The sequence below is a fragment of the Oculina patagonica genome, chromosome 10 (genome assembly GCF_052425735.1).
Source record: "Oculina patagonica isolate OP01 chromosome 10, crgOcupat, whole genome shotgun sequence".
NCBI classification, from domain to species: domain Eukaryota; kingdom Metazoa; phylum Cnidaria; class Anthozoa; order Scleractinia; family Oculinidae; genus Oculina; species Oculina patagonica.
The window spans coordinates 13,855,573-13,882,732 of NC_135767.1; the positions used below are offsets into that span (position 1 = coordinate 13,855,573).

The 27,160-nt window shown below is 36.7% G+C and overlaps 3 protein-coding genes and 1 long non-coding RNA gene across 5 annotated transcripts in view; 2 read left to right on the top strand and 2 right to left on the bottom strand.

Annotated features, from left to right (window-relative positions):
- The window catches only part of LOC144628960 (uncharacterized), a 469,155-nt gene that overhangs the window by 77,313 nt on the left and 364,682 nt on the right, over positions 1–27,160 (bottom strand).
- LOC144629209 (uncharacterized) lies at positions 366–26,024 on the top strand. 2 transcript variants are annotated; one of them, XM_078487438.1, is made up of 2 exons: positions 366–462; positions 25,419–26,024. In XM_078487438.1, exon 2 carries the CDS (start codon positions 25,444–25,446, stop codon positions 26,011–26,013), a length of 570 nt encoding a protein of 189 aa, XP_078343564.1. In that variant the 5' UTR covers positions 366–462; positions 25,419–25,443; the 3' UTR covers positions 26,014–26,024. The 2 variants fall into 2 exon arrangements, with proteins under 2 accessions (XP_078343564.1, XP_078343565.1); XM_078487439.1 differs by lacking the exon at positions 366–462 and adding an exon at positions 23,053–23,144.
- LOC144629201 (uncharacterized) lies at positions 6,177–20,652 on the top strand. Its single transcript, XM_078487425.1, has 2 exons — positions 6,177–6,195; positions 19,812–20,652. Exon 2 carries the CDS (start codon positions 19,837–19,839, stop codon positions 20,428–20,430), a length of 594 nt encoding a protein of 197 aa, XP_078343551.1. The 5' UTR covers positions 6,177–6,195; positions 19,812–19,836; the 3' UTR covers positions 20,431–20,652.
- LOC144628257 (uncharacterized) lies at positions 8,674–12,098 on the bottom strand. The gene is made up of 2 exons (XR_013566226.1): positions 11,995–12,098; positions 8,674–8,971 (listed from the first exon to the last, which is right to left on the bottom strand). It is a non-coding gene; the product is annotated as an uncharacterized LOC144628257 (long non-coding RNA).

Sequence of the window (27,160 nt, forward strand, 5' to 3'; positions counted from 1 at the left end):
TCAGTCGAGTATGTCCACCATTTCATTTTCCGAGAATCAACGGAACTTTTTGCAGTTCAAAGCCTGTCTCGGCCAAATTGCAAAACAATCTCTGTTTATCTGTCAAGTATTAGAACAACAAAGATATAACTAAGCTCTCATCGAGGGTCCGCAGGGAAACATTTCTTTTAACAATATTGATTGCTTTCATAATTTAACTAAACGGAAACCAATGTCAATGGCACATTGATGTGGAAGCAATAACACTGCTAACAATAAATGATACATTGTGAAAATTAATTCATTCTCTGGATGAATTAATTAAATTAATTCATGTCTCGGGATTGGTTGTTTCGAGCACGTGATCTCGATATCAACGTCCTTAATTAACTGTCCTTTCAACGCAGTTGTTGACTTTCTTGTATTACTGGTTGATCGTTTTGCAGACTGAAGTGATCTGGAGTTCAAACACAGTTCTTAACAGTACGTATACCTTCATCACCCATAACAGTTTTAAGTTACTAAGCCATGTAACCTTTAGTGAGCATCAGAGTCGGTGGAGAGGGCAGCGTTTTGTTTATCTTTTTAGTTAGTCATGTCCAATACTGTTGACTAGATTCGACCCGGAAACAGAACTATTTATTCGTTGTAGATCGAAAGATAATTACATCTAACTGGTGATTAGCGAGGATCTGGAATGGGGTAAATTTCACAGGTGACACAGCTCCAAAACGGTGACATGAAGGAGCTAGGGAGCTTAAGAGCGGAATTCTCTATCTTTTTAGAATTTTCGGACAAAAAGGTTAAAATCGAATTTTTTTTTATTACGCCAAAAAGACCCTTTGGGTGAACTATTTTTGAAAATATTATGTAAAACTTCCAGCAAGTTTTATTTTTTGAGAAAACGAGGAAAGTTTGTAATTCGAGCTCATGCTGTCTGAACGCCGAGGAAAACTAATTAATTGACAGCAATTTCGTGGCATTTTCGATGCGCTCGTTCTCAACTTCAGAAACTTGCCTTGAGTTCATTTTTACATGAGTATTTAACCAACCCTAGGTCTTCCTTTTAAACAGAAAATCTTCCTGAAATATGTAATTGTTGACACATTTTTACCGCGTTAAAAATTCTATCGATCGCAATTTAATTTACATACCGAATTTGACCTAACTTCAGAGGGCTAGAACACCAAGGGTATACGCTTCTATCGGTAAAACATGGGTTCTTTGGAAAGCCCTATTCTTCCTTCTTATCATATCCAAAGCGTTAGTTTGGCCCGTAAAAAGTGAGTGCGCTAGTACGAAAAATATACAGGCATTTTTGACAAGTTTCCGCCATAATTTCCATTCTGCAGTCAACCGGGTAATGTCGAACTAAATTGTTAAAACGAATTAAATTTGGTCTTATGCTTCGCCGTTATCAGTTTCAATGAGTTAAATTTTTTGCTACAAAACTACAATATCTCAATTTTTAACAGAAAGGAACAGTTTTAATAAAAATAAATAAATAAAGCAACAAACAAGACATGCTCACCTTCATTGTGCCGCCGTTAATTTATGCGAGGGAAGAGAATTGTCGCTGTATGTTGTTTTCATTTCCACTGAAGCGTTTCCTTCCACTTCTCAGTTTTTAAATATAAGAATACCCTTTTTACGCATATACATCTCAATTTAGACGACATTCCTGACATTTAGCAAGAAATCTTATCCACCAAAACGGCAAATTCCTGAAATTCGTGCTATGTGCTGTCTGACTATACTCGTCACGCAAGAGAATTTATTGATATCATATTTCCAACACAAGTTGACGTGACGTAGGGACGGACCATTGAAATATCCGGTGGGGTGTTGACTTTTTCCAAAAAAAACTGTTTCAAGAAAAAAGGGATGTGACATAGTGCATTGTTGAAAAAACAAATAATACAAAGAAAGAACCAAAACGACAAGTAGTTGTCATCTTTTAGCGGAGGAGTTTGGGGGTGGGAGAAGGTTTCGTATTAGAAATTTTGGATTTTGTGGGGTGAACAGGGGAAAAACGTTCTGATAAAGTGAGGGGAGATACATTCAACAGTCATAATCAAATCCCTCCCACTCAACACCATTCAAACTGAATGGTCCCAGGAGCCCCCAAATGTCGCTTAATACAGAAAACAACTGACCAGAGAAATGAATTTCAGTTATGATATTTATAATAATTCTTGCGTATAAAATCTTACATGCGTTACGAAAAAGGCCTGTATCTTTAGGCAAAAACTGAACGTCATGCAATGCTTGTGCCCTGGAATATAATCCTGCAGACAAGTAGGCCCACTAACCCCCTTCCAGCTAATGGTCACTAATAGGTCACAAACAGGTAAAACTCTGCGTCCGCGTGACCACAATGTACACTGGGGGCTATTTTTACTATAGTTAAGGCGTCATGAAAGGTGCAACTTAGCGGAAAATTATTAAATTAATCTATTTGCTATATGTGATAGATATAGACGTCCACTGTTCTTCTTACAGACCTGGCGAAATTTTGTCCGCCAAACAAGCCGTAGCCTGATCCCGCGGGCTTGATATAGCTCCCGGGTATAGCTTAAGGCAGTCGGTTTATAGTTCAGGTATTAGTTTTGGAGCAGCGCAAAAAAATTCTCGTTAATCGCATTTTTTCGTGCTACTCCCAAAGTGTTCACCAGGGTTCTTGGTCAGCTACAAGCAAAAGAAATTAGCAATGGTCGTCCGGTTTACGTTTGGCGGATAAAATTTCAGCCGCCGCATGGTTTAAATTACCGTATTTTCTCGATTAAACGCCGGACCTCGATTAAACGCCGGCCTCGTATAAAAGCCGGGTCAAAATTGCTTATTTTTTAATAAACGCCGGGGGCGTTCGTTCGTTGCTATGAATGGCACTAGTACGGTATGCTACTTTGGAATTTTCAATGAACGCTGGCGTAAAATAGCTAGGATGGACGTTGTACAACAAAATATAACCTTATTCACCTAGCCGTTTTCGCATTCCCGTCTTTCTTACTGACGCATTTTCGTTCTTGTTTTAGTGCTTACAGGCGTTGAAATCACGAGAAACTCTCAGTTCGAGGCGTTTATGAACTTAAAACTTTGTATCCATAACCTTTACTTCATGCTCTTTTGTGTAGTTAAAATACCGTTTATGTTACTTTTGTCATAAATCATGGTTGCAAGTTGCAACATAAACGTGTTCAATCCGCAATAATGTACCTTTGGGAAACTGTAAAACTTAGATGGCCAGGAAAAGTTTTTCGGGGCAAAACGAAGAGCAAAATCGCCTTGCTTTGTAAAACTGCCCCTTGGTCTCGGAGATCGACAAAAACAAATCAATCTGAAAATTTGACAGAAATTTGCCTTCCGTTAATAAACGCTCGGCCCGCATTAAACCCCTACAAAAATAGGGAACATCATGATCTGACATACAAATACGAGGTGTAACCACCCTAAATTAATGTTTTTAATGTGTATGGATCTTTCCATAATATTCGGACAAAATTTCTTCAGACCTGTAAGAAGTATAGTTGACGTCTATTAGTGTCACACATAAATAGATCAAAATACACTGTTTTTAATAAACCACTGAATGCAATGGTCACACGACAAATCTCCACGGTCCGGCCAAGACCTGTACGCATGCGCACAGCCTATTACCCGTGGAGTGGCAGCCATGGACAGCTGTTTCGTCCTTGTAAGGACTCATCAGCATGGCATAGCCAGGAAGGGTCTCACATAAGATCATAGACCCCGCCGTTTACTCCAGAGGCGAACCCGAAGGTTGCTTTAAACCCCAGCTCCATATGGAACCATATGGGAGCTGTGGCTGGGACTGTAGAACAGTCTCGGCAATGCGTAAGGAGATGTGGATCCACTAAATTAATAGGGATGCATGTGTGACGACATAAAAATGTCAAAAATAAACCACTGAATGCAATGGTCACACGAGTTCGCCTCTGGAGTTCGCCTCTGGAGTAAACGGCGGGGTCTATGATCTTATGTGAGACCCTTCCTGGCTATGCCATGCTGATGAGTCAGCTGTCCATGGCTGCCACTCCACGGGTAATAGGCTGTGCGCATGCGTACAGGTCTTGGCCGGGCCGTGGAGATGTGTCGTGTGACCATTGCATTCAGTGGTTTATTTTTGACACTGTTTTTATTTATAAGAATCTAGTTGATAAGAATGTCAAGGCTGAAATTTGCGAATTTTTAAGAATATTTTAAGAATAAATCTGAGGCTGAGATTTTGAAAAGACTATAATTTTGTGTTGAAAATTTGTAAATAGAATAGAACGGACCGTCTCTAAACGGCAAAACCTTTTACTATCCAATAACACGATAAATCCCCCAGAACCGCTAGCAGCTCGCGCCTCCGGCGCTCACGTGCCCCTCCTCCCTTATTTTACCTTTGCTACGGCACTGACATGATCAATAGATACCCATTGCGTACTAAACGGAAATGTTAAACGATATAAACGAGTATTAAAATGTTCATAAGAATATTTTCAATCTAAATTCAGCAGAAAATCTGAGTCGGAAAAACAACAGATTTATCTAATGGGCGTACAATTACCACCGCGACTAGAACCGATACAGAAGATTGCAACCGCAGACAGCTTTCTCGTTCTTATTGGGACTCAATGCGGTGTAGCAAATCTAAATGACACCAGCTCGAAGAGCCAACGCAAATATATTGCCCAATAACCCGTACACTGTATCAAGTTCGGTACTTTGCGGGGGGGGGGTTTTCTAGGGCACAAGCATTGCAGCGACATTTGGGGGCTCCTGGGACCGTTTAGTTTGCCGATGGGGTTAAAGGGGAGGGATTTGATTATGCCTGTTATATATATTGTCCCTTTCTTTATCAGAACGTCTTCCCCTGTTCCCCTACAAAATCCAAATGTTTAATACGACCCCTCCACCCCCCCCCCCCCCCCCCCCCAAAAAAAAAAAAAAAAAATTAAAAAATTAAACTCCTCCTTTAAAAGATGACAACTACTTCTCGTTTTGGTTCTTTCTTTACCTTATTTTTTTAAATATGCACTATGTCACATCCCTTTTTTTCTTGAAACAGTTTTTTTGGAAAAAGTCAACACCCCACCGGATATTTCAATGGTCCGTCCCTACGTCACGTCAACTTGTGTTGGAAATATGATATCAATAAATTCTCTTGCGTGACGAGTATAGTCAGACAGCACATAGCACGAATTTCAGGAATTTGCCGTTTTGGTGGATAAGATTCTAGCTAAATGTCAGGAATGTCGTCTACATTGAGATGTATATGCGTAAAAAGGGTAATCTTATATTTAAAAACTGAGAAGTGGAAGGAAACGCTTCAGTGGAAATGAAAACAACATACAGCGACAATTCTCTTCCCTCGCATAAATTAACGGCGGCACAATGAAGGTGAGCATGTCTTGTTTGTTGCTTTATTTATTTATTTTTATTAAAACTGTTCCTTTCTGTTAAAAATTTGAGATATTGTAGTTTTGTAGCAAAAAATTTAACTCATTGAAACTGATAACGGCGAAGCATAAGACCAAATTTAATTCGTTTTAACAATTTAGTTCGACATTACCCGGTTGACTGCAGAATGGGAATTATGGCGGAAACATGTCAAAAATGCCTGTATATTTTTCGTGCTAGCGCACTCACTTTTTACGGGCCAAACTAACGCTTTGGATATGATAAGAAGGAAGAATAGGGCTTTCCAAAGAACCCATGTTTTACCGATAGAAGCGTATACCCTTGGTGTTCTAGCCCTCTGAAGTTAGGTCAAATTCGGTATGTAAATTAAATTGCGATCGATAGAATTTTTAACGCGGTAAAAATGTGTCAACAATTACATATTTCAGGAAGATTTTCTGTTTAAAAGGAAGACCTAGGGTTGGTTAAATACTCATGTAAAAATGAACTCAAGGCAAGTTTCTGAAGTTGAGAACGAGCGCATCGAAAATGCCACGAAATTGCTGTCAATTAATTAGTTTTCCTCGGCGTTCAGACAGCATGAGCTCGAATTACAAACTTTCCTCGTTTTCTCAAAAAATAAAACTTGCTGGAAGTTTTACATAATATTTTCAAAAATAGTTCACCCAAAGGGTCTTTTTGGCGTAATAAAAAAAAATTCGATTTTAACCTTTTTGTCCGAAAATTCTAAAAAGATAGAGAATTCCGCTCTTAAAGCAATGACGATGGCGAAGACGAAGACAACGCCTAGTGAGAAATTTATTGATTTTTTTACTCGAAAATCTCGCGATTATCCAGATCTATTCTGTGTATCGACTAGTTCAGGAACTAGCTCCAGCTGATCATGTAAAGAGAGCTTTCGACCCCAAATAGAGCCGGACACGGAAATGTAGTTCGTCGTCGTTCACCTTCCCGAAATACGCAGAATTTGTTCATTTACATTTTTGTTTAGCAAGAACGGGCAAGGAATGTAATAAGACCAAAACGTACATGTAGAGTTTTTATTATGCTCAGTAAACCTTTTGGCATGCTCAGTTTCAATGATGAATTTGCGTCCCAAAATGGATAGTTGCCATTTGTTTGGTGGCGTTCTCGTTCACATTGTCGTTCTACTGAAATGACGACGAACGACAAGACCGCTGCCGTAAAAGTACGATAGCGACAAAGATAAAAGCAAATTGGGTAGCGACATTTTCTTTAGATCGAAAAAATAGACACATCGACTGTTATTATTAGGCTCAAAGAAAAACGGGAAAAATCAGTCAAAGTAGCCATATTTCTTTACTAAAAAGTTAGGGTTTTTCGCGGAAATGTCAATCAAGTCTTACCACCCGTTGAGTCCTGAACAAAAAACCAACACAAAAGCAAGTATTAACATAATTCTTTTTCAATTTATGAATAAATATCACGCTTCAGTTTTCCCATAAAGCCAGTTTGGATAACGCGACATAACTGCACACATTTGATAATTAATGAAACCTGTAATCATGTACTTCCAAGGTACCAAAATTTTCGGTTTGCAGGAGACGGATGAAGGTGAGAGTGACTCCCCCATATAGGACTTATTCCAAAGGTAATCCCTCTTAAGTTATTTGTAGACTTCAGAGCGTAAAAACCCAATGAACATGCGCAAACTCTGTGTGAGCTGGGCACCAAATGTTTAAAAAAATGGCGGGGATTTGATAATTTTCTATTCAAGGACTTTTTTTTTTCTTTTTTTTTTTATTGAAAAGAATTAGACTTTACAATATTAATTATTAAAAAAAAGACGAACAAAAAAAATACAATATTGATAATACAAAGAAAAATTACACAATTTCACTACATATAAGTACAAGTACAAAGTTGGTTTAAAACAGAATGTTTTAAATACAATTTTTAGCGGAAACAAGGGGAAAAAAGGAAGAAAGTAGGAAAAAAGGCGGGTGGCACATTCTAAGTGGAAACATTTTGAGGCGGTAGAGCGCATAATGTTGTTCATTTTGATCTAAATTTCGACAAGGTGTTGTTTTTAAAAGCGATTCTGCTTTCACAAAGGATTTTGTCTTTGAGAACGAGATAAAAAATTTTAAAGCTTGGGGGGCTGTTATCCAATTAAGCTTGGAAGATGTGATACTTTCCGATGATTACAACATGGTTTAAGGCGTAAAACTTAGTACAGTCTGGTTTATAGCCGTACAGAATATCTGTCACGTTTAAAGAACAATTCTCCGATCGTTTCTCGTTCCACCAAATAACAATTTCACGCCAAAAATTTTGCGTAATGGGGCATTCATACAAAAGATGAGCTAAAGTTTCGTCGGGAAAATTGCAGCGCTCGCACTATGAAATTAAAACCCATGAAAATCCACTGAAATTTTTCATGGAAAATTCATAGCTTCTTTATGGATTTTTCAGTAGATTTTAATGGTCAAATTTTCATGGGTTTTTCATGAAAATATACCATGAATACTGCATAAAAATCTCATGAAAATAATATGAAAATCCCCTTAATATTCAACGCTTCATGACCCATGAAAAAAAAATCTAATTGACCAAATACCCATGAAAATGCCATGAATCAAAATGAAGCCCACAATGTTTTTTTTAATGGCTTTTTCATGGTGATGAAAAATCCATGAATTTAAAAGCTCATTTTTTATGGTGTTGGAATTAATGGCGTTTTCATGGTGTCATTAAATTCATGCCCCATGAAAAACCCATTGTTTTCCCATGAACGGTAGAATATTAATGAGTCATGAAAAATGTAATGACTTTTCATGACATTTCCACTACCCATGAATTCGGCCCCTCACTTGCTTTTCATGAGGCAGACAAAGACATGACCACCATGAAAATTTAGTTTTAACTGTTTATTACAGTTGAAATGAATCAATTACATTTCTGGTGGTTGTTAACATAAATATCATAATAAATCAAAGAAAACATATAACAAACTTACCAAATAGGTGACTTCATACTGAATGTATATTAGATGTATGGTCTTCATTTCATTATCATATACTGTAGCTTCCACTCACTTGAGCAAGCAAAGGTTTTCCAAACAAGCCAACATCAGCTGAAGTTACACAGGCTACTTTGCAATTGACTGTTTATTGTCGGTTTCTCTTGTCATAACAATTGGGTTGCAACAAGCAAGTTAACTTGTTAAAGCAGCCTTAATCTATTTTAGTTTCTGATGCCTACTTAAAAACTAAATAAATGGCCTGCCAAAGTAAGACAAGATGCTTTGTACCTCTTTGATCTTAAATTTATTAGAATAATTCCACTCAACAAAGCAATTTTCATTTTTTATCATTAATACAAATTAAATCCCAGCATCAACTGGGTAATTTAGTTTTGATTAATTTTAGAAATTAAAATTACATTGATTAATTTTTGCCTCTCCAAATAGGAAGGATGATTTTAGGACAACAATTAATGGTTACAACTGCAATATTTTTTCGACACTTAATGAAATAATTATTATGTTATTTTTATTATTATTGTGATAAATGAAAAATTTGAAAAATCCCTCATGATACATCTGCAAAAAAGTAAAACAACAGTATATTAATATTGATGAACCTAAAACATAATGTAGTCCAGATTAAATCTCTGAACCCCTAGGTACATGTAAGGAAGTCCACACTAGTTTATGAAAGATACTTGTGTATTTTCTACACCAGTTAGCCAAATGGCTTAAAAGACTAGATAAAGGTCATGTTTAATTCACCCTACGGATACATACATGTAAGCTTTAAGGTCTGACGAAAATGGCGTCAAGAGCAAAAGTGCCAAATATACATGTAAAGATCTCACATTGCAAAACTCAAAAATAATTACTGAGTGTGTAATAATGAATGTAACCTTGAAGCAGTGACTGCAGTGCTATACATGTATTTATTATATAGCCGCGAGTGTTTTACTGGAAAATAGACCACTCGTAAAATTCATACGAAACTGCATCCGGGACTGTAGTGGCGTATTTCCCATATCCTAACTAGTGAGGATATCGATGACGTAATTTCCCGCCTTTGCACAGTTGTTTGTGCAAGGCTGCCAAACGCCGGTTGGAAATGGCGAGCTATCAATTCGTGAAGTTCACTGAAGCCAAAATAAAATGTTTTACTGAGGAGCAGGAAAATATGTTAACACGAAGAAGAAAACTTCAAATGACTTAAAATTATTAGAGCTTCTACCTTGTGGAGACAAAGAGAGTGAACGGCAAGAAATTCCCGCCGCCGAACTGCAAGACTTCGCGATCAGAAACAAAAAAGCGGTGAGTTTGAGCAGAAACAGATTTCAAAACGGCGAATTATATTATCAGTGACAGTAATGAAAGCTAATAAACAGTTTTACATTTACGTAATACATCTTTTGAAAGCTTCAGTTCGCGAAATTTTGCCTTTCAGATTTGCAATTTGCTTAATTGTTATATTTAGCCGTCGCTCGTGTTTAACCTTTTGATTAATAAAATGTTTTAACCTTAACTTCATGCATGTTTTTTGTCTATATAATAAAAAGAAAATTACACGGTGGCTTGAAGATATGAATTTTATTTTCTCGCGGTAAAGGTAATATTTTACTCATTCGCTCCGCTCATTCGTAAAATATTGCTTTACCACTCGAACATAAAATTCATATCTACACGCCCCCGTGTAATATCCTCTATATTGTCGAAATAACTGAGGACCTTCTGTGTACGAATTTAACAAAGGCTGCCTTCACTTCAGACCAGATTTCAATCTCAACAGAAATGAACCAGACAGGATCAGCTTCTAGTGTATTTACATCTGATTGTTTTGGAACCAGTCTGGTTGGGATCCAAAACTGGACCTGCAAAATGCCAGGTCCAGTTTAATTTGGATCCATTCCAGACTGGTTTCAAATTACATTTAGAAAATAGCACAAAGTAAATACGTGCACTGATTGGTTAAAAATTGTGTTTCTATAACTCGATGGAGACACACACAGTTGTCGTAGACACGGCAATCAATATTCACGGCGCTGAAATAAGCAATGCAAAAATAACAACATTTTAATGTCACAGCTGACAAAAACCAGGTTAAGACTAAACAAATATTTGCACACTTGAAAACAAGCGAGTAAGATGTTTACAGAGCCTGCTACACATTCAAAAATAGTCTGTGAAAGAAATTATCGAAGCGGCTGACCTTTCAAAGAAGTATATGAATTGGCGCAACTTCACTCCATTCTAGGCTTCGCAGCACTTCAGAACTATTCACAGCTCCTCGACGGGACAAGATATTCGTCCAGAATGCCGAGTCAAACTTCTTTTAACAGAAAAATAATGCGCTTTCACCTCCAAGGTTCGAGTCGCTCGATCGGCAGCGTCGGTCGTCAAACCATTCGGTTAGGTCGATGAAGCGAAATAAAACCACAATTCTTGACTCCTTCCAGTGCTTGACTTCAGTTAAACCATCGGCTTAATTATTTCTCATAATTACGTTAACTTTGGGGCCTGTTTTCTTTGTTTGTTTGGCCAAAAAACGGTGAATTTTAGCCTTGAAGCAAATGTTGAACAGTTGATTTATTTCTGTTCATCGACTCCCTTACTATGATTGGTTGATTATGTTCATGACGTAACACCGCGAGGTGAAGAGAATCTACGTTTTGATGTTAAATAAAGCGCTAAATGTTACTTTGATGTGCGTTGATTTCTTTGAGCTGTTTTCTAAAAGAAATAGAAAACATGTTTTCCGTGTTTCTATCGAGTTATAGAAACACTCGTGAAAGTTTGGGAGAACTCGAAAAAGCTGTGGAAACACTCGTCTATAGACTCGTGTTCCCACAGCATTTCTCGTTCTCCCAAACTTCCACTCCTGTTTCTATAACTCGATAGAAACACGGAACATGTTTTCTATTTCTTAAGTAGAATAAGATGGACCCAAATCTTTTGGAACTGGTCCCTTGTGTACCCAAGCTGAGAAGGCTACTATTTTTACACAGAAAGCTTACTACTGTATGACAGATTGGCTTCATGTGCATACATTTACTGTACATGCTTTAAAGAATACAGCCAATCAGAAACCAACACAAAGATAACCATTGCATAATATCATTCTGCAGTAACTGTATCCACCAGAAAATACAGAAAATACAATGCATATGTAGATGTATTACAGTGGAACCTCGATTAATTCATCTCAGTTCAGATTAGATTTTTGGGAAAATAATTTTCCACATGAATGAACAACTGCACGGAATCAATTTCTCGAATCGAACATTCGAAATATTAAATGGTGAACCAGACTAGCTCTTTCGCTTCACTTTGTTTTCGCTTACGAACGTACATGTAATCGGAGTTCTGAACTGAACGTTGAAGCAGTAGAATCCCGATTCCTCGAAACCTCGACTACTCTAAATTTTCGATTCCTCCAACAGTTTTCGTTTCCTTCGTGCAGTACTTCTCCTATATTTTATCCCCGATTTCTCAAAGCAGACCAGTTTTCATTTCCCCAGGTGATCAACCTGGGTCAACGGCTGCTAGCCCCTTGGCGCACGACTGATAGATCTTTTAAGTGCTAAAAATCAATTCAACCTTACCTTTTACGAAGTCATCGATCCATATGCTGGAAAGTACATCTTTTCGAAGGTGATTAAGAAACTATTTCAATTCGTATTTCAGCCAAGCATGATACAACAACCTTGCATAACATAGCGGGTCAATTTGAACGAATCACGTGGTCTACGAAATTAATGATTAAAAGCGCACGTGACATTTCCGGGCCTAATTTGGACAACCTCGTTCCCAGGGCCTTCTCGGCGACGAGTTTTCAAAATGGCGGCACGAGGTTGTTTGATATCAAAAAGCGTTCTCTGGTCGAAACGAGGGATAAATGGATATAAAACTCGGTCACCGGTTCAGGATTGCAAGCAGAAGCTACCTTTTATAAAAAAATATTGGATTCCAAGGAGAAGGCTCCTCTTTTGTATAAAGGTATGAGTTTAATGAACAGGTTAACAAAACATACATACAGGCGTTCGCCTGTATGTTTTGTTTCAGATCCGTCCCCGGATCGGCAATATTAGCTTGTTTTCCAATTTACCTAAAAATTATATTGAAACCTAATACTTCAGCGGTTTCAAAACTTTTATAAGTCGGTCTATTTTTCCTCAGATCCTTGCAAATCAAGAATAAAATGAATTAACACAATACTTGATAGGAACCAACGAGCATTCTTGTGACTGTCTACTCTGGATGTGTTTCCTGGCGGAGATTTTCATAATTAGAGGAATTGTACAAGTCGAGCTAAATAAGTCTGACATCAGCTTATGGTGGTTTTTATAGCATTGTCTTAACATTGGTTAGTATAGTAGTAGTTTCAAATTAAGTTGTCACCCAGTATTTGTTTCTATAACCTGCAAACATAAAAGAGTGAAACACTATCATATTGTTAACTACTGTTTAAGTTTTAAAATTGAGTAAGGTAAGCTTGTAATTCTAAGATAGCAAGGTCATTTGAAAGTAGACTATGAGCAGTCCCTATTTTTTCGCAGAGTCCTCTTTGAAAAATAATTTTCGCTTCAAGCTCAACGGACTCTGCGGAAAAATAGGGACTGCTCTTAGTCTATTTGAAAGGATAGACTACACTTTCTTATATCAAGTGCAATGGGTCAAGATTATTTTGTACTTATATTCACAGGATAAGTTAGTGAACTAATGGAAAGCTGAACGCTGTATTTTAAATCAAGTAGGTTGACATTGCATAGTTTGCAGAATATTAGAGATTCACCAGAAAAAATTAAGTTCCTATATTCATGATTCTACGGTGGCTGGTTAGGGCCATAATAGAAACATGACTTTTTTTGGGGACGGACTTAATTTTCAAATAAAAAAACGATGTTTTAAGGCACTTTCTTTCTTTATTACACTTATATTATTACACTTGTAACCGTGATTTACACTTCGAACGGGAAATTTACACTCACAACTGTAGATTTGCACTGATCACTGTAAATGTTACAGTTATAACTGTAAATTTACACTTATAACGTACTTACAACTGTAAATATACACTTATATCTGTAAATTTACACTTATAACTGTTAATATACACTTATATCTGTTAATTTTCAATTACAACTGTTAATATTCTATTATATCTGTAAATTTACACTTATAACTGTAAAGTTACACTTATAACTGTAAATTCACAATTATTCACACTTATAACTGTATATAAGTGTGAATTTACAGTCATAATTGAAAATTTACATTTATAAGTGTAAATTGACAGTTATAAGTGTAAATTTAGTTATAACTGTAAATTCACACTTATAACTGTAACTTCACACTTATAACTGTAAATATACAGTTATAAGTGCAAATTTACAATTTTAAGTGTAAAGTTTCAGCTATAAGTGTAAATTTACAGTTATATAAGTGTAAATTGGCAGCTGTAAGTGTAAAACAGTTGTAAATTTACAGTTACCTAGAATTATAAGTGTAAATTTACAGTTATAAGTGTAGAATTTACAGTTACACATGTTTTTTTTTTCAGTTGTAAGTGAAAATTAAATTTTGTTGTGAGTGTCAATTTAGAGCTAGAACTGTAAATTGAAAGTTACAAGTGTAATGAAGATAAGTAACAGTGATTCTGCGGTTAATTTTTAGTGCTTTAAAACATCGTTTTTGAATTTGCTAAATTAAATTAAGTCAGTCCCTAAATAAAATCATGTTTCTATCATGGCCCTAACCAGCCACCGTATGATTCAGTGTAAAAAAGAAATAAGATTATAATCTGACCCCATGAACTAATCTTGATTTAAGATTATGATATATTCCCTTTTTAATACATGACCACACTCTGCCTGATCAAGGATACTTTAATAGACCGAATCAAAATACATTTTTCCAAAAGAAGTAAAGGTTATTCACTTTTTTGTAGGAACATTTTAAAATTGTACCATGCAGTGGATAGTGTATAAACAGTTGAATCCCGACTGGATAACTCGAACCTTCAGTAACTCGAACTCCAGCGCTATAGATAGCTACTCAAACCTTTTTCGCTTCCCCTTCAGGTCATTTTCTTAATAATTTTACCCTCAAACTCGAACTCCGGATATCTCGAACCTTTGTCAGTTTCCCTTGAAGGTTTGAGTTATCGGAATTCAACTGTACATGCATGGATTGAATTTACTGGTAATTTTTTACATTTCATGTGCCTTATGTTGATTAGCACATACAGTAACATCGGTGCCATTTTAATGGATAGAAGCCTTTCCCTACCTTATTCATTAACTGTAGATCAATAGACAGAAACTTTGATGTTGTGCTATTTCAGTTCTAGCTGGTCCCAAAGTGGATCTGTCCTCTAGTAAGTTGACTGTATAAATAACTGTATAAAGCACTGGTCTAGTGAAACAGCTCAATCCATTTAATTCATTTATTGTATACAGTGCACATGTCTTTATATTGTGGAATGCATTTCTTTTGCTACTAAATTATTAAAGATTTTTTACAAGGCATTTTCTCATCAACAATTTCATGGAAAATTGATGAGTCATGAAATTTCATGATGATTATTTTTATGATATTTCATGACCCATTAATTTTTTTCATGGCTTAATCATTGAACTTTTTGGTGTGTTACCATTAAGTGGTATTTCATTGAAAATTCATGACCCATGAAAGCCAAGTCCTTTTTAATTCATGGGTCATGAAAACACTTTAATTTTTTTCACGAGAATTTAATGACCACAGATGAGGCCATGAATAATTATTTTGCAAGATTCACCAGTCATGAAATGATGTTCATGGTCTTTTCAAGGGATTTTCATGGGATTTTAACAAATCCGAGTTTCATAGTGGATCGCAGCGAGGTGATGTTTTCAGTCCCATTTTAAAAAGACGTTTGTTTGTGGGAAGGATGCCATGAATGATTTTATATTGGAAACATCTTAGTTTGTTTTCTACCGTGACTTTAAAAGGCAATTGGTAGATAGCTTTCGGGGATAAGTTTTTTCCGACTAGTTCTAGTTCTATATTTGGGGTTTTAAGAGCTTTCAAATCATCAAGTCCTATTCAAGGACTTGATGTGCTCTCGCAGTCATCCTGGTAAGAAGTGATAATCTTTCCCCAACAATACATAGCTGCAGATGTACTCGTGCAGTGGTTAGAATTTCTCAGAAATCCTTAAACTTAAAAATAGATTTTAAAGTCTTTAATATCCCCGCGGAACGTAAACAAATCGCCAGCGTGAGCCTCTTCTTGTCACGGACCTTTCCACGAAATGTGATGGTTTAAGTAAACCTCTTAATATTTAAAAACGAGAGCTCAACTGTGGCTAGAAAAAGAGATTGTTTACATTTACTGAGTTTGCCAAAGTAATTCATTATTTGCCTGAGTGGATAATGAAATTGTTCGGAAGATTTTAATCATATCGGTCTCCACGAACAATAAAATTATACTGCCCACGCTATAAATGCTGCCGTTTCACACACTGTTTGATATTTATTAGCACTAAAAATCATCCCCCACACCGCTCCTCCCAGACCTGACCTTGTTTTACATCTGCACAACCTATTCTTTAAGTACTTTTCTCGAAAAAAAAAAAATCCTCGATTTTCACCATTGGAGACTTTAGTACGCACGTGGCCAATCTACGGATGAGTTCGTGATTTTTGCCGGACCAATTTTTCGATGTACATGTTTGTATCTCTGAGCGCAAATCTGAATAGGATAATAGAAGTTAATGGCGATAACCTTCATGTCATGCCCTTCAGGTTTTCTGACGTGATTTTTGAGACCTCACCAGAATGTATTTTTTTTTTCTTGCATTTCAACTATTATAAAAGTACAGTGAAAAACTTGGGAGTGTATCACCTGACACCTAATAAAATTAGGGGCTTAGGTTTTGCTTTGTTCCTTTGCTCTTCACTCTAAACCCTTTCAGCCTTGACTAACAATTTTCCTCTTCTCAGTAAATTATTCACATTTCTAAGACTCGAATTTTACTTATTCGTTACAAAAAATAAAACCTCTCAAGCACTGAATAAGGATTTTTATTCTCTCAGAGTACATCAGAGATTACAAAATTTTCACACACTGATATTGCAGAATACAGCCTAAATATCCCTCCTTTGATTGCGAATGTATTCAAACTTCAGAAGAATGTACTTGGCTGATTGGGCTTAGCTGTACGATATGATCTGTTAGACTCTGATGAAACAACATTTCCTTGCTTCTGTTGATGAGGTCAGCAAGTGGATCTGTGAAAAAATATTTGTTTTTAGTTTAACTACTGGAAGTATCTCATTTAACCAACTGAATAATCACTAGAAACTCGACTATATTTACAATAAAGTTTAATTTTTCAGACCAAGAATGAACTCAGGGAAAATGAGCAGGTTTTGAGGAGAAATTTATCAACATACTACATACCAACAATTCTCACTTTGTTGAAAATCAAAAATCAATATATAACCTTTGTCTTCTGCAATTATTTTTTATAATAGCTGCCACATATATTGACTTACAATACAATACAATACAATACAATACAATACAATACAATACAATACAATACGATACGATACGGTACGATACGATACAATACAATACAATAATCACAACTTCAAAATTCTACCAATTTTTCCTGATACAAATAAAATTTTCCTGACCAAGTATATGCAAAATATCAGTACAGCAGCAGCATTTATCATTCGCTAACAAAAGAAAATCAACACTGAGATCACATTATTGGCCTGCAATGGTTTAATAATGGCATCAATCAGATGTTACAATTTCAATTCCCCTGCCTCAATATAATTCCGTGACTTTTCCCTGACGGACCATTCCTGTCCTGTGGCAAACATGATATATAATTTTTATTATGTTTACAAGCATTCCGAGTAACGTCTCAAATTATAAAAAAAATGTGATTCTAATTAATTTGACCTAGCTTTAAAATCCACCTCAAATGACAGAAACGTATTTTACAACACATTGACTTAAATGGTTCATACAATAAAGTTTTTTCATCTTATTTTTTTTTTCGCCTCGTTCTATAATTTTTACAAGCTCGGCTTGGATTTTTGCTTGATAAATTTCACCACGAATTCATCGTTCGGACTTTTATTAAGCCGTAATAAACGGGATTGACTGCGCAGGTAGACTATAAAACCAGTTTATATGTATAAATTAGAATTTCAATATTGTACAATGAAGTGCGGTCGAAAACGCTTACCTCGCTCAGTTCCCTGCAAGTTCCTCTGGCTTTTTGAGGTTCGGCCTCATTCCATGTTCCTCTTCATAACGAATAGAAATGCAGAATATGTGCCCTGTGTTTGTGGACGCATTATGATCTCGTCGAGGAGAAAGAACATTGACAAAACTGACCTCCATTTGAGATTTATTTTGATGCCACGTTACTACCAGGGCATAAAATAACTGAGAAACCAAAATTGCTTTTTAGACAAGCGTGGTCCATGTGCAGAGCTAGAGATAACTTTTCCCACTCTGCCGACCGCCATGTTTTTGCCTTTGCATTCTCCACGAAAACGCGCATTCACATCCGCGGAAGTACTGGGTATCACGTCTAAAAATAACTTAAGAGGGATTATGTTTGAAATAAGGCGTATATGGGGGAGTCACCTTCATCCTCTCTTGCAAACCGAAAATTTTAGTACCTGGGAACTACATCATTTCATTTCCATGTTTTCGAACGGCGAACGGCTTTAGAAGTATTTCGTCGTAAAAGACAATACTTCAAAGGAAACAGTCGATCGAGATCAGAAAGCAAAACTGATGTACTACCTCGACTCTGTGGCATTTGTCATCGATCTAAACAGTCCCAAACTAAACAGGTTAAGAAATTATCAGAACTATTATTTACTAAGCGAAGCAGAAACCGACACACTTCTGACACTCGTCCTACTGTTCAGCCCAGATAAGCTAGTAGGCAAGGTATTTTTGCACTGTGAAGATTGTTGGGATCGACTAACAAATTATCAAATGCATATTGGTTGATTTTAAATTGACTCAGACGCCAAACTTTACAAAATTATAATTGACCGGTTCATTAGGTTGATTTTGCTGTCTTTCGTGTAACACAACAAGGATACAGAATACTTCAATTGTAGTTGAAGGGAGTCCGAGCAATGGAACGGGTCGAAACTGCGAATCAAAGGAGGCTTGATGTAGTTTTTTTTAGCGCTAGGGTGGTTGATTTGAAAATGAAAATTATCATGGAAGCCAATCTTTGATTTTCGCCAAAATACACCATAATGATCAAGTACTGGCCACTTAGTCACAAAGGTTACCATAGCAACCATTGTCGTTTTCTTTTGTTTTCAAACAAGCCTAATTTTCTAGAAATCTAGATTGACTCTTGGTATTAATTTTTTGATATGTTTAAGTTTAGTAGATTGACTAACTGTTGACGAAATTTTAGAAAAATCTATAAGAGCGTTTTCAAGTAAATCAAGAATGAAGTTTTCAGAAAAATCCCGTGTCAATGTGAAATAGGCGCTCTTAAATTGTTTCGTAGTATTTGAACGCAGTCATTCAAAATGAAATATAAATACTTACACCACCAAAGACCATTAACTAAAAGCGAGAGCGTTTTTGCTTTGCTTTTTAAAATTCCGTAAAATTCCGGTTATAAGCCCTGGGCTTATACAAGTTCGTAAGGGGTTTTGAGTAGGCTTATAAACGGAGGGGCTTATATCCGGGAGGGCTTAAAAGCGGAATAAAAAGAACGTTTTGAAATGAGCCACGGTAGTGTTAAACGAAATACGTTTTTTTAGTAAAAACCGCATAATAAAGCAACATTTAGCAGTGTTCAGTACTGTCATCCGGCAGAGGGGGGCTTATAATCGGACGTATTTTTTTGTTTCCAGATAGATGAAGCTATAACTGGGGGGGAGGGGGGGGGGGGAGGGGCTTATAAGCGGGAGGGCTTATAACCGGAATTTTACGGTATATCGACTGCCAATTTTAGGAAACTACGAGAAGTTACAAAAAACTTCATTCTTGATCTACTCTAAAACGCTCTTACAGATTTTCTCTAAAATTTCGTCAACAGTTAGTCGAACTACTAAACTTTAACACATCAAAACTTAATACCAAGAGTCAAATTAGATTTCGAGAAAATCAAGCTTGTTTGAAAACAAAAAACTTTTGTGACTTAATGACAAGTAAAAAATAAAACTTTGGTTATATTTGATCATTATGGTGTATTTTGGCAAAATCGAACAGTGGCTTCCTACATAAGTTTCAATTTCAAAACGACCACCCTAGAGCTAAAAAAATAAATCGAGCCTCCTTAATTGCAATTACAACTGCAAAGATAGAAACTTTATAAACTCATTATCAAGTCTGTGTTTGAAATTAAAGGGAAGTTTTGTTTATTTTCCAGTCTTCAGGTTACCAAAGCCTTCCAAATGGCAGCATTGGTTAGAGAAAGAGTTGGCATCAAAGATATTACACGAAGGGTCACGGTACCAGATAATCCGAAAGCAAAACTGATGTACTACCTCGACTGTGTGGCAGTTGTTATTGACCTAAACAATCCAAGTGTAAACAGATTGAAGAACTATCAGAACTATCATTCACTTGACGATGCAGAAACCGACGCACTACTTGCCCTCGTCATTCTGTTCAGCCCAGATGAGCTGCTAAACAAGGTATTTTTCCACAATGAAGATTGTGGAGGATTAACTAACCAATTCTATGAGCTAAGTGCAGTCTCTAACATGTTGGCTGTGGCAGACAACATTGTGATTGGAGGAGAGAGGAAGAGAGTGGCTAAAATCATGTTCTTTCAGATGTTTTGGATGGAAAAGAACTACTTTACACCCATCAGGTCATTTCGGGGTCGACTGGAAAGAATGGCGCGAGGGCTGCCGGGAAGCGCCCCAAGTCCACCAAGAGCACAACCTCCACCAGTAATAATCTACACTACTCCTCCCCACCCCAACGGCACAATGATGCCTCTTGTTGTAATATTTTGTAGTAATCAATACATTACTACTTGATTTCATACAGCGACAAAACAAATACATTAATGTCAGTTTTTTGGTTAGAAGTACAGAACACATACTCCGTAAAAACTAAAATCTTAACCCTCGGACGTACAAGGATGGGCCACTTTCAGGCGTTTACGAAATTCTGAAAAGAGGATTTACTCTGTAAAGCTAAAACTTTCAGAAGCAGTTCACTTATCCCTTAGTATGTCAACCATATGTCCATAATATTAGACGTTAATATGATAACGTCAAACTTACAAGCATGCTTTTCCAAAAAAATGTCATTTTAACGTTTTGTCTGTATTCGTTCTAGTTTTTTTCTTGTTTGTTTTTAAGGTGTACGAAGTGTTTAATTTTACATTTTGTAATCATTTCGGCTTGATTCTGCATTAATTTCCGTTATTCTCTGACTTTCTAAGAAAATGGTAAAATCCAGTGGGCGGATGCAAGATTTTTGCTCTAATGATGTCCTTGGTTGTTTTATGATGTCAAAGCCATCACAAAAGTATGTTATCTTCTAAAGCTTAAGGCTTTCAACTTAGTACAAACTAATTTTGCAGCGCCTTAACCATATCCAGACCGGGGGGGGGTAGGGGGGGGGGGAAGGGCCCGGGGTTATTTTTCCTTTTTGCCCCTTAAACACAACGAAAACCCTGCGGAGGAGGGTTCCAACCAGCCCCACCCCCCATCCCGACCGGTGAGAGTGTGAATTTGCTTGTACGTCTAAGGTTAAAGTAAAATGATTAGCATCTTACGTAAAATAACTATAAAACAGCTTGCTTAGTTGGACATGAAAATGCCATAAAAAGTATATATTCGAGTCTTAAAATTAGATACTGTAAAATCCCGTTTATAAGGATTTAAAATTAACACTGCACGTACAAGTTTTGATAGAGGGGGCCCATTATAGAGTCTTGTGGATTTTTGTTGGCTACGACGACACCTTATTCAATTGTTATTACACTTGTAAATTCATTATAGTGGCACAACTTAACTTAAACTTGAACATTAATACAAATCATTGTAGCGGGTTAATTGTGTTGCTTTCAAGGAATCGGTGGTAACAATAGGGTTGTCCAGAATCCTTTCAAAATCAGTCGAGTATGTCGACCATTATTCATTTTCCGAGAATACACGAGAATGTTTGCAGTTCAAAGCCTGTTTAGGCCAGATTGAAAAACAATTTCCCTAGTTATCTGTCAAGTATTAAGAAAAAAATATATAACATAGCTTTCACTGTGGATCTGCGGGGAAAGATTTCTTTCAAGAATATTGATTGCTTACATAATTTAACTAAATGGGAATCAATGTTAACGGCACATTTATGTAGAAGCAGTAATACTGCTGACAATAAATGATACATTGTGTAAATAAATTCATTCTCTGGATGTATTAATTAATTTAGTTTTATGTCTCAGGAATGGTTGTGTCGCGCACGTGATCTCGATATCAACGTCCTTTACTCTTCTTTCAACGCAGTTGTTTACTTCTTGTTTTGCTGGTTGATCGTTTTGCAGGTAAATAATTTTAAGAAAGCTATCAAGAAGGTAGCTGATGTATCTATAGCTGCTGTCTCGGATTCCCACACGGAAATCATGTAAAGCAGTTTTAGTTTTAGTTTCATACTTTAGCTTAATGAAACTGATGGTTTTCCGTGTATAAATAAAGTTTGACATTTACATTTACATTTATATACATAAATGTATGAAATATGTCATGTGTTGGAGTTCTTTTTTGTAAAATATATTATGTGGTGGGTTATGAGAAGGACATTATAAATCTCGTTGATTTCACAACGTCCAAAAACACCGAGGTACGTACTTTAACCCCCCCCCCCCCCCCCCCCTCCCCTCCCCCCGCACTCTCGTGCCTGCATATTATACACCCATTTAGTGAAGAAAATCTGGTTGGATTCAGATGACCTTTCTAAGATTATAATACCCTGTTAGTATGACAAATTTGGCTAAACTTTTCCGTTAATCAGAGCGATTTCTTTGACAATTGCAATTACCCCCAACCCGCAAGTAAAAAAACTCCATCTTGCTGGGGTCAATACATAATGTTATTCAGCAGCTTGAATAGTAAGTTAAAACTATCACATATAACAATTTGGCTAAACTGTACAACATTTACACTTGAAAATTCATTATAGTAGCAAAACGGCTGAACTTGAACTTTAGTACAAAATCATTGAAGTGGGGTGATTGTTCAGCTTTCAAGGAGTCAGTGCTAATTAGAGGGGCTGTCTAAAATCCTTTCAAAATCAGTCGAGTTTGTCGAACATTTCATTTTCCGAGAATGAACGGAAATTGTTGCGGTTCAAAGCCCGTTTAGGCAAAATTGCAAAACATTCTCTCTGTTTATCTGTCAAGGTTTGGAAAAAAAAGATATAACTAAGCTCTCATTAAGGGTCTACAAGGAAACATTTCTTTTAACTTAATTGATCGCTTTCATAATTCAACTACACGGAAACCAATTTAAACAGCACAGTCTTGTGGATGCAATTACACTGCTGACAATAAATGATACATTGTGCAAATTAATTCATTCTCAGGATGAATTAATTAAATTAATTCATGTCTCGGGATTGGTTGCTTCGCACACGTGATCTCAATATCAGCGTCCTTTACTCCTCTTTCAACGCAGTTGTTTACTTCCTTGTATTGCTGGTTGATCGTTTTGCAGACTGAAGTGATCTGGACATTCAATCACAGTTTTTAACAGTACGTATACCTTTATCACCCATAACAATTTTAAGTTACTAAGCTATTTAATCTATATATAGTGAGTATTAGTGTCGGTGGAGAGGGCAGCATTTTGTTTATCTAAATCATCATTCTTAACAAATTGTGTCGACAAGACTAGACTGGACCCGAAAAGAGAACTTTCTATTCGTTTTAGATCGAAAATTACATCTCATTAGCGATTAGCGAGGCTCTGTTAGGAGAAAATTTCACAGTCGACACGGCTCCAAAACGCCAACATGGAGTGGCTTGGGAGTTTAAGTTATGACGATGGCGACGCCGAGAACAACGCCTAATGCGATTATCCAGATTTAGCCTGTGTATCTATTGGTTTAGGACTAGCTCCAGCTGAGAATGGTAACCTACAGAAGTACAAGAGAGGGGGGAGGGGGCGTTCAACCCCAAAAAGCAATACAAAAATTAGCCGTCGTCGTCGTTCTCCAAAATACGCGATCAGTGAATTTGGACAACTCACGTTGTTGTTTTGCAGAGATAGAACGTCCAAGAAATGTACCAAGACTCAAAACGCTCCTGCAAAGTGGTTATCGTTTTACCATATTAAAATTTTTGTTTGGTGACGTTCTCGTTCACGTTGTCGTCCTTCTGAAATGACGACGAACGAAAAGACCATAGCCGTGAAATTCCAACAGCGACAAAGATGAAAGTAAAGTGGGCAGCAATATTTTCTTATTCTTTTTTTTTTAATCACACATGGTTGACTGGTATTGTTAGGCTCAAGACAAAAACGAGGATACTCAGACAAATGAGGCAGGAACAAGTTATCAAGGTTTATGAACTAACAGTTTAGAGTTTTGAGACGAAATTTACCACCCGTTGAGTCCTGAACAAACCAACAGGAAAACAAGTATTAACATAATTCTTTTTCTATTTATGAATAAATGTCATGCTTCAGCGTTCCCTTAAAGCCAGTCTAGATTACGCGACGTTACTGCATACATTGAGAGTTAATGAATGCTCTAGTGAAATTGCAAAACTTATAACAAACCCGAAGTCTGGTACCTTGAAACTACATCATTTCATTTGCGTGTTTTTGAACGTGTGCACAGCTTTAAAAGTATTTTGTCATAAATCACAACGCTTCAAAAGAACCAGTTGATCGAAAGAGACGAATCGCCCGAGGAGTTCTTCGATCCAGTGATCAAACCAGTAGGAAGCTAAACTGGGTACTTCAGATTGACGTTATTTGAACGGATCTAGCCAAGGAAATTTTAATTGCTAAATATCTTCAAGTGTTTGCACATAATATCAGATCAGAGGTTTTATCACAGTTTTCAATATCAATTTATACATTTGCCTAAAGAATAACAAAAATTACTTTCCGTTTATTCCGATAATTATTTGTTAAGGGCACTCGAAAGTTAGTTACCCAATCCTCCCCCATCGCGCTACGCACTCGCTCCCAATCCTCCCACTCGCGACTCTCGATCAGAATCCGCGCATCGATCGGCCTTGGAAAAGCCTGTGGAGGAGGCAGGTCACATTGTATGTAGCATGATGTCTTCTGTACGAAACGTTTTGTGCTAATGAGGCAAAATGGAAACAATAACGTCATCAAAGATCGTCCTTTCGGCAAGTCATTCTTTACAACTATTTTTTTTTAATCAGCATATGCCTCTCTTTCTCCAAACGGGCTACAAAAATAAACAACTGAAAAATTAAGCCCAATATACAAAATACTCTTCTTGAAATAATTATTGCTGGAAAAAAAAGTCGTAATATATGCATGGTTCATTAGCGCTTTTGCATCCCAACAATTTTCTGACAGCTACATTAAGCACGGTGTCTTGTCTACTTAAATTTGTTTGCAAATAATACATATAAACAACGACGTTGGCAACAAATTGCCAATGTTGTGTTAAGAAACCTCGTCTCCAGCATTCCCAGGGCATTCTCGTTCAAAATGGCGGCTAGGTGAACTGAAGCCAAGGACAAGACGGTCGGAATACTCCAATTATCGCTTCATTTATGATGAAATGCCTTCATTCCAGATTTCAAGAATACAATCTGCCAATCGCAACCTCTGATGACACATCAATGGGTATTATGAGACAAAATAATACTCTACGATTTTGGTGTGGGGGTTGTAAAATCATTTAAAGCCTCAGAATTGCTTCAGTCTTATCTTAAGCTGCCAATTAATAAATTACAATTATAACTGCAGAGATAAATTTTGTGGAAGTCATGATCAAGTCTATGTTTGAAATTGAGAGAAACGTTCTGTTTAACTTCCAGTCTACAAGGTTTCGAAGCCCTCAGAATGGCAGCATTGGTCAGAGAAAGAGTTGGCATCAAAGAAATTGGAACAACTGCCACCGTACCAGCGAATCCGAAAGCAAAACTGATGTATTACCTCAACGTTGTGGCAGCCGTTATTGATCTAAACGATCCCAATTTAAGCAGGCTAAGAAATTATCAGAACTATTATTCGCTGAACGAAGCAGAAACCGATGCACTGCTCGCTCTTGTCTTACTGTTCAGCCCAGATGAGCTGTTAAACAAGGTATTTTTCCACAGTGAAGACTGCGGAGGATCATCGAACCAATTCTTTGAGCTGTGTGCAGTCTCTAACATGTTGGCTGTGTCAGACAACATCGTGATTGGAGGAGAGAGAAAGAGAGTTGCTAAAATCATGTTCTTTAAAAGATCTTGGATGGAAAACAACTACTTTACACCCATCAGGTCATTCCGGAGTCGTTTGGAAAGAATGGCGCAAGGGCTGCCGGGAAGAGCTCCCAGTCCACCAAGAGCACTTCCTCCACCTAGAGTCCACACTCCTCCAAGCTATAGGCGCCGTAATGCCTCTTCTTCCACTTGTGTTATTTTGTAGTTATCGCAGTTGTCAAAAAAAAAAATGATGCCATACAACAGCCAAAGCAAAAACAACGCAGCCTAGCAAATGCAGTAATGTTAGGTTTGTAGTTGAAGTACAGCATACATAATGGACATTTTTTTTTCATAACTGCATGTAGTTATGATTCAATGAACTTCATGGTTGTATCCAGTATTATTATCACATTAAATTCACTACGGTGAAGAATATGTATAAAAAAGTAAAGAAATTGAGGAGTAGAATGACCACTGTATGTGGCAAATCATCAGAAAGAGACTACTGAGGGTTAGGAAACGTTTTAAAAAGCGCGTTTAATTAATCAATGTACTCATCCTAAGAATGATTAAGCTTCAACCAATCAATTAATCACATTTTTAGACGCGTTACATATAGGAGTTAAAAATTCGTTAAAACGGCAAGTGTAAATAAATCTAAATATTGCAACAAATGTGTACCATTGCATGTAATGATCGAAAAGAAGAAAGATAGGTGTCTTCTTTTGTATGTACGACGGTATTAAACCGAGAGTAATTTTATGAAATGTGTTTCTTGAATGAGTGATCTATGGCAAGCCGACTGTAGCAATATTCAATATTTTTATAATTATTCAATTTAATATTTATATTTATGTAATATTTTTATATTCATTCAATTTAATATTTATATTTATTTAATATTTTTATATTCATTCAATTCAGTATTTATGTTTATGTAATATTTTTTATGTTTATTCAATTCAATTCCCGTATATGTATGTAAACACTTTTTAATCATTTAATTTAATCTGTCTATATTCATTTAATCTGTTTCATATTCATTTAATTTAATCTGTCTATATTCATTCAATCCCTCATTTTTATATTTAATCTCGGGGACTGGGGCACACTATGACGACTCTATGACATCAGGAGTAAGGACTGGGACCAAGAACGTTTTCACTCGTGCTTGCTCGGCTTGCTCGTCCGCCATTGCTGACATTGCGGTATATATACGAAACAGGTACTAATATCTGGCTCTCAAAGGCGATGAATGATAAAATATCTGAGGCGGCAGGTCTGCTAAGGCGAGCGTCGGATATGTTGCTAACGCTGGATTCGGAAAATTCTAATTCAAACTCCCGCTCTGCATCAGCGGATTCCGCATC

Bases quoted from the DNA above. Each gene is read 5' to 3' on its own strand.
- LOC144629201 (XM_078487425.1), top strand. From the start codon at position 19,837: ATGGCAGCATTGGTTAGAGAAAGAGTTGGCATCAAAGATATTACACGA.
- LOC144629209 (XM_078487438.1), top strand. From the start codon at position 25,444: ATGGCAGCATTGGTCAGAGAAAGAGTTGGCATCAAAGAAATTGGAACA.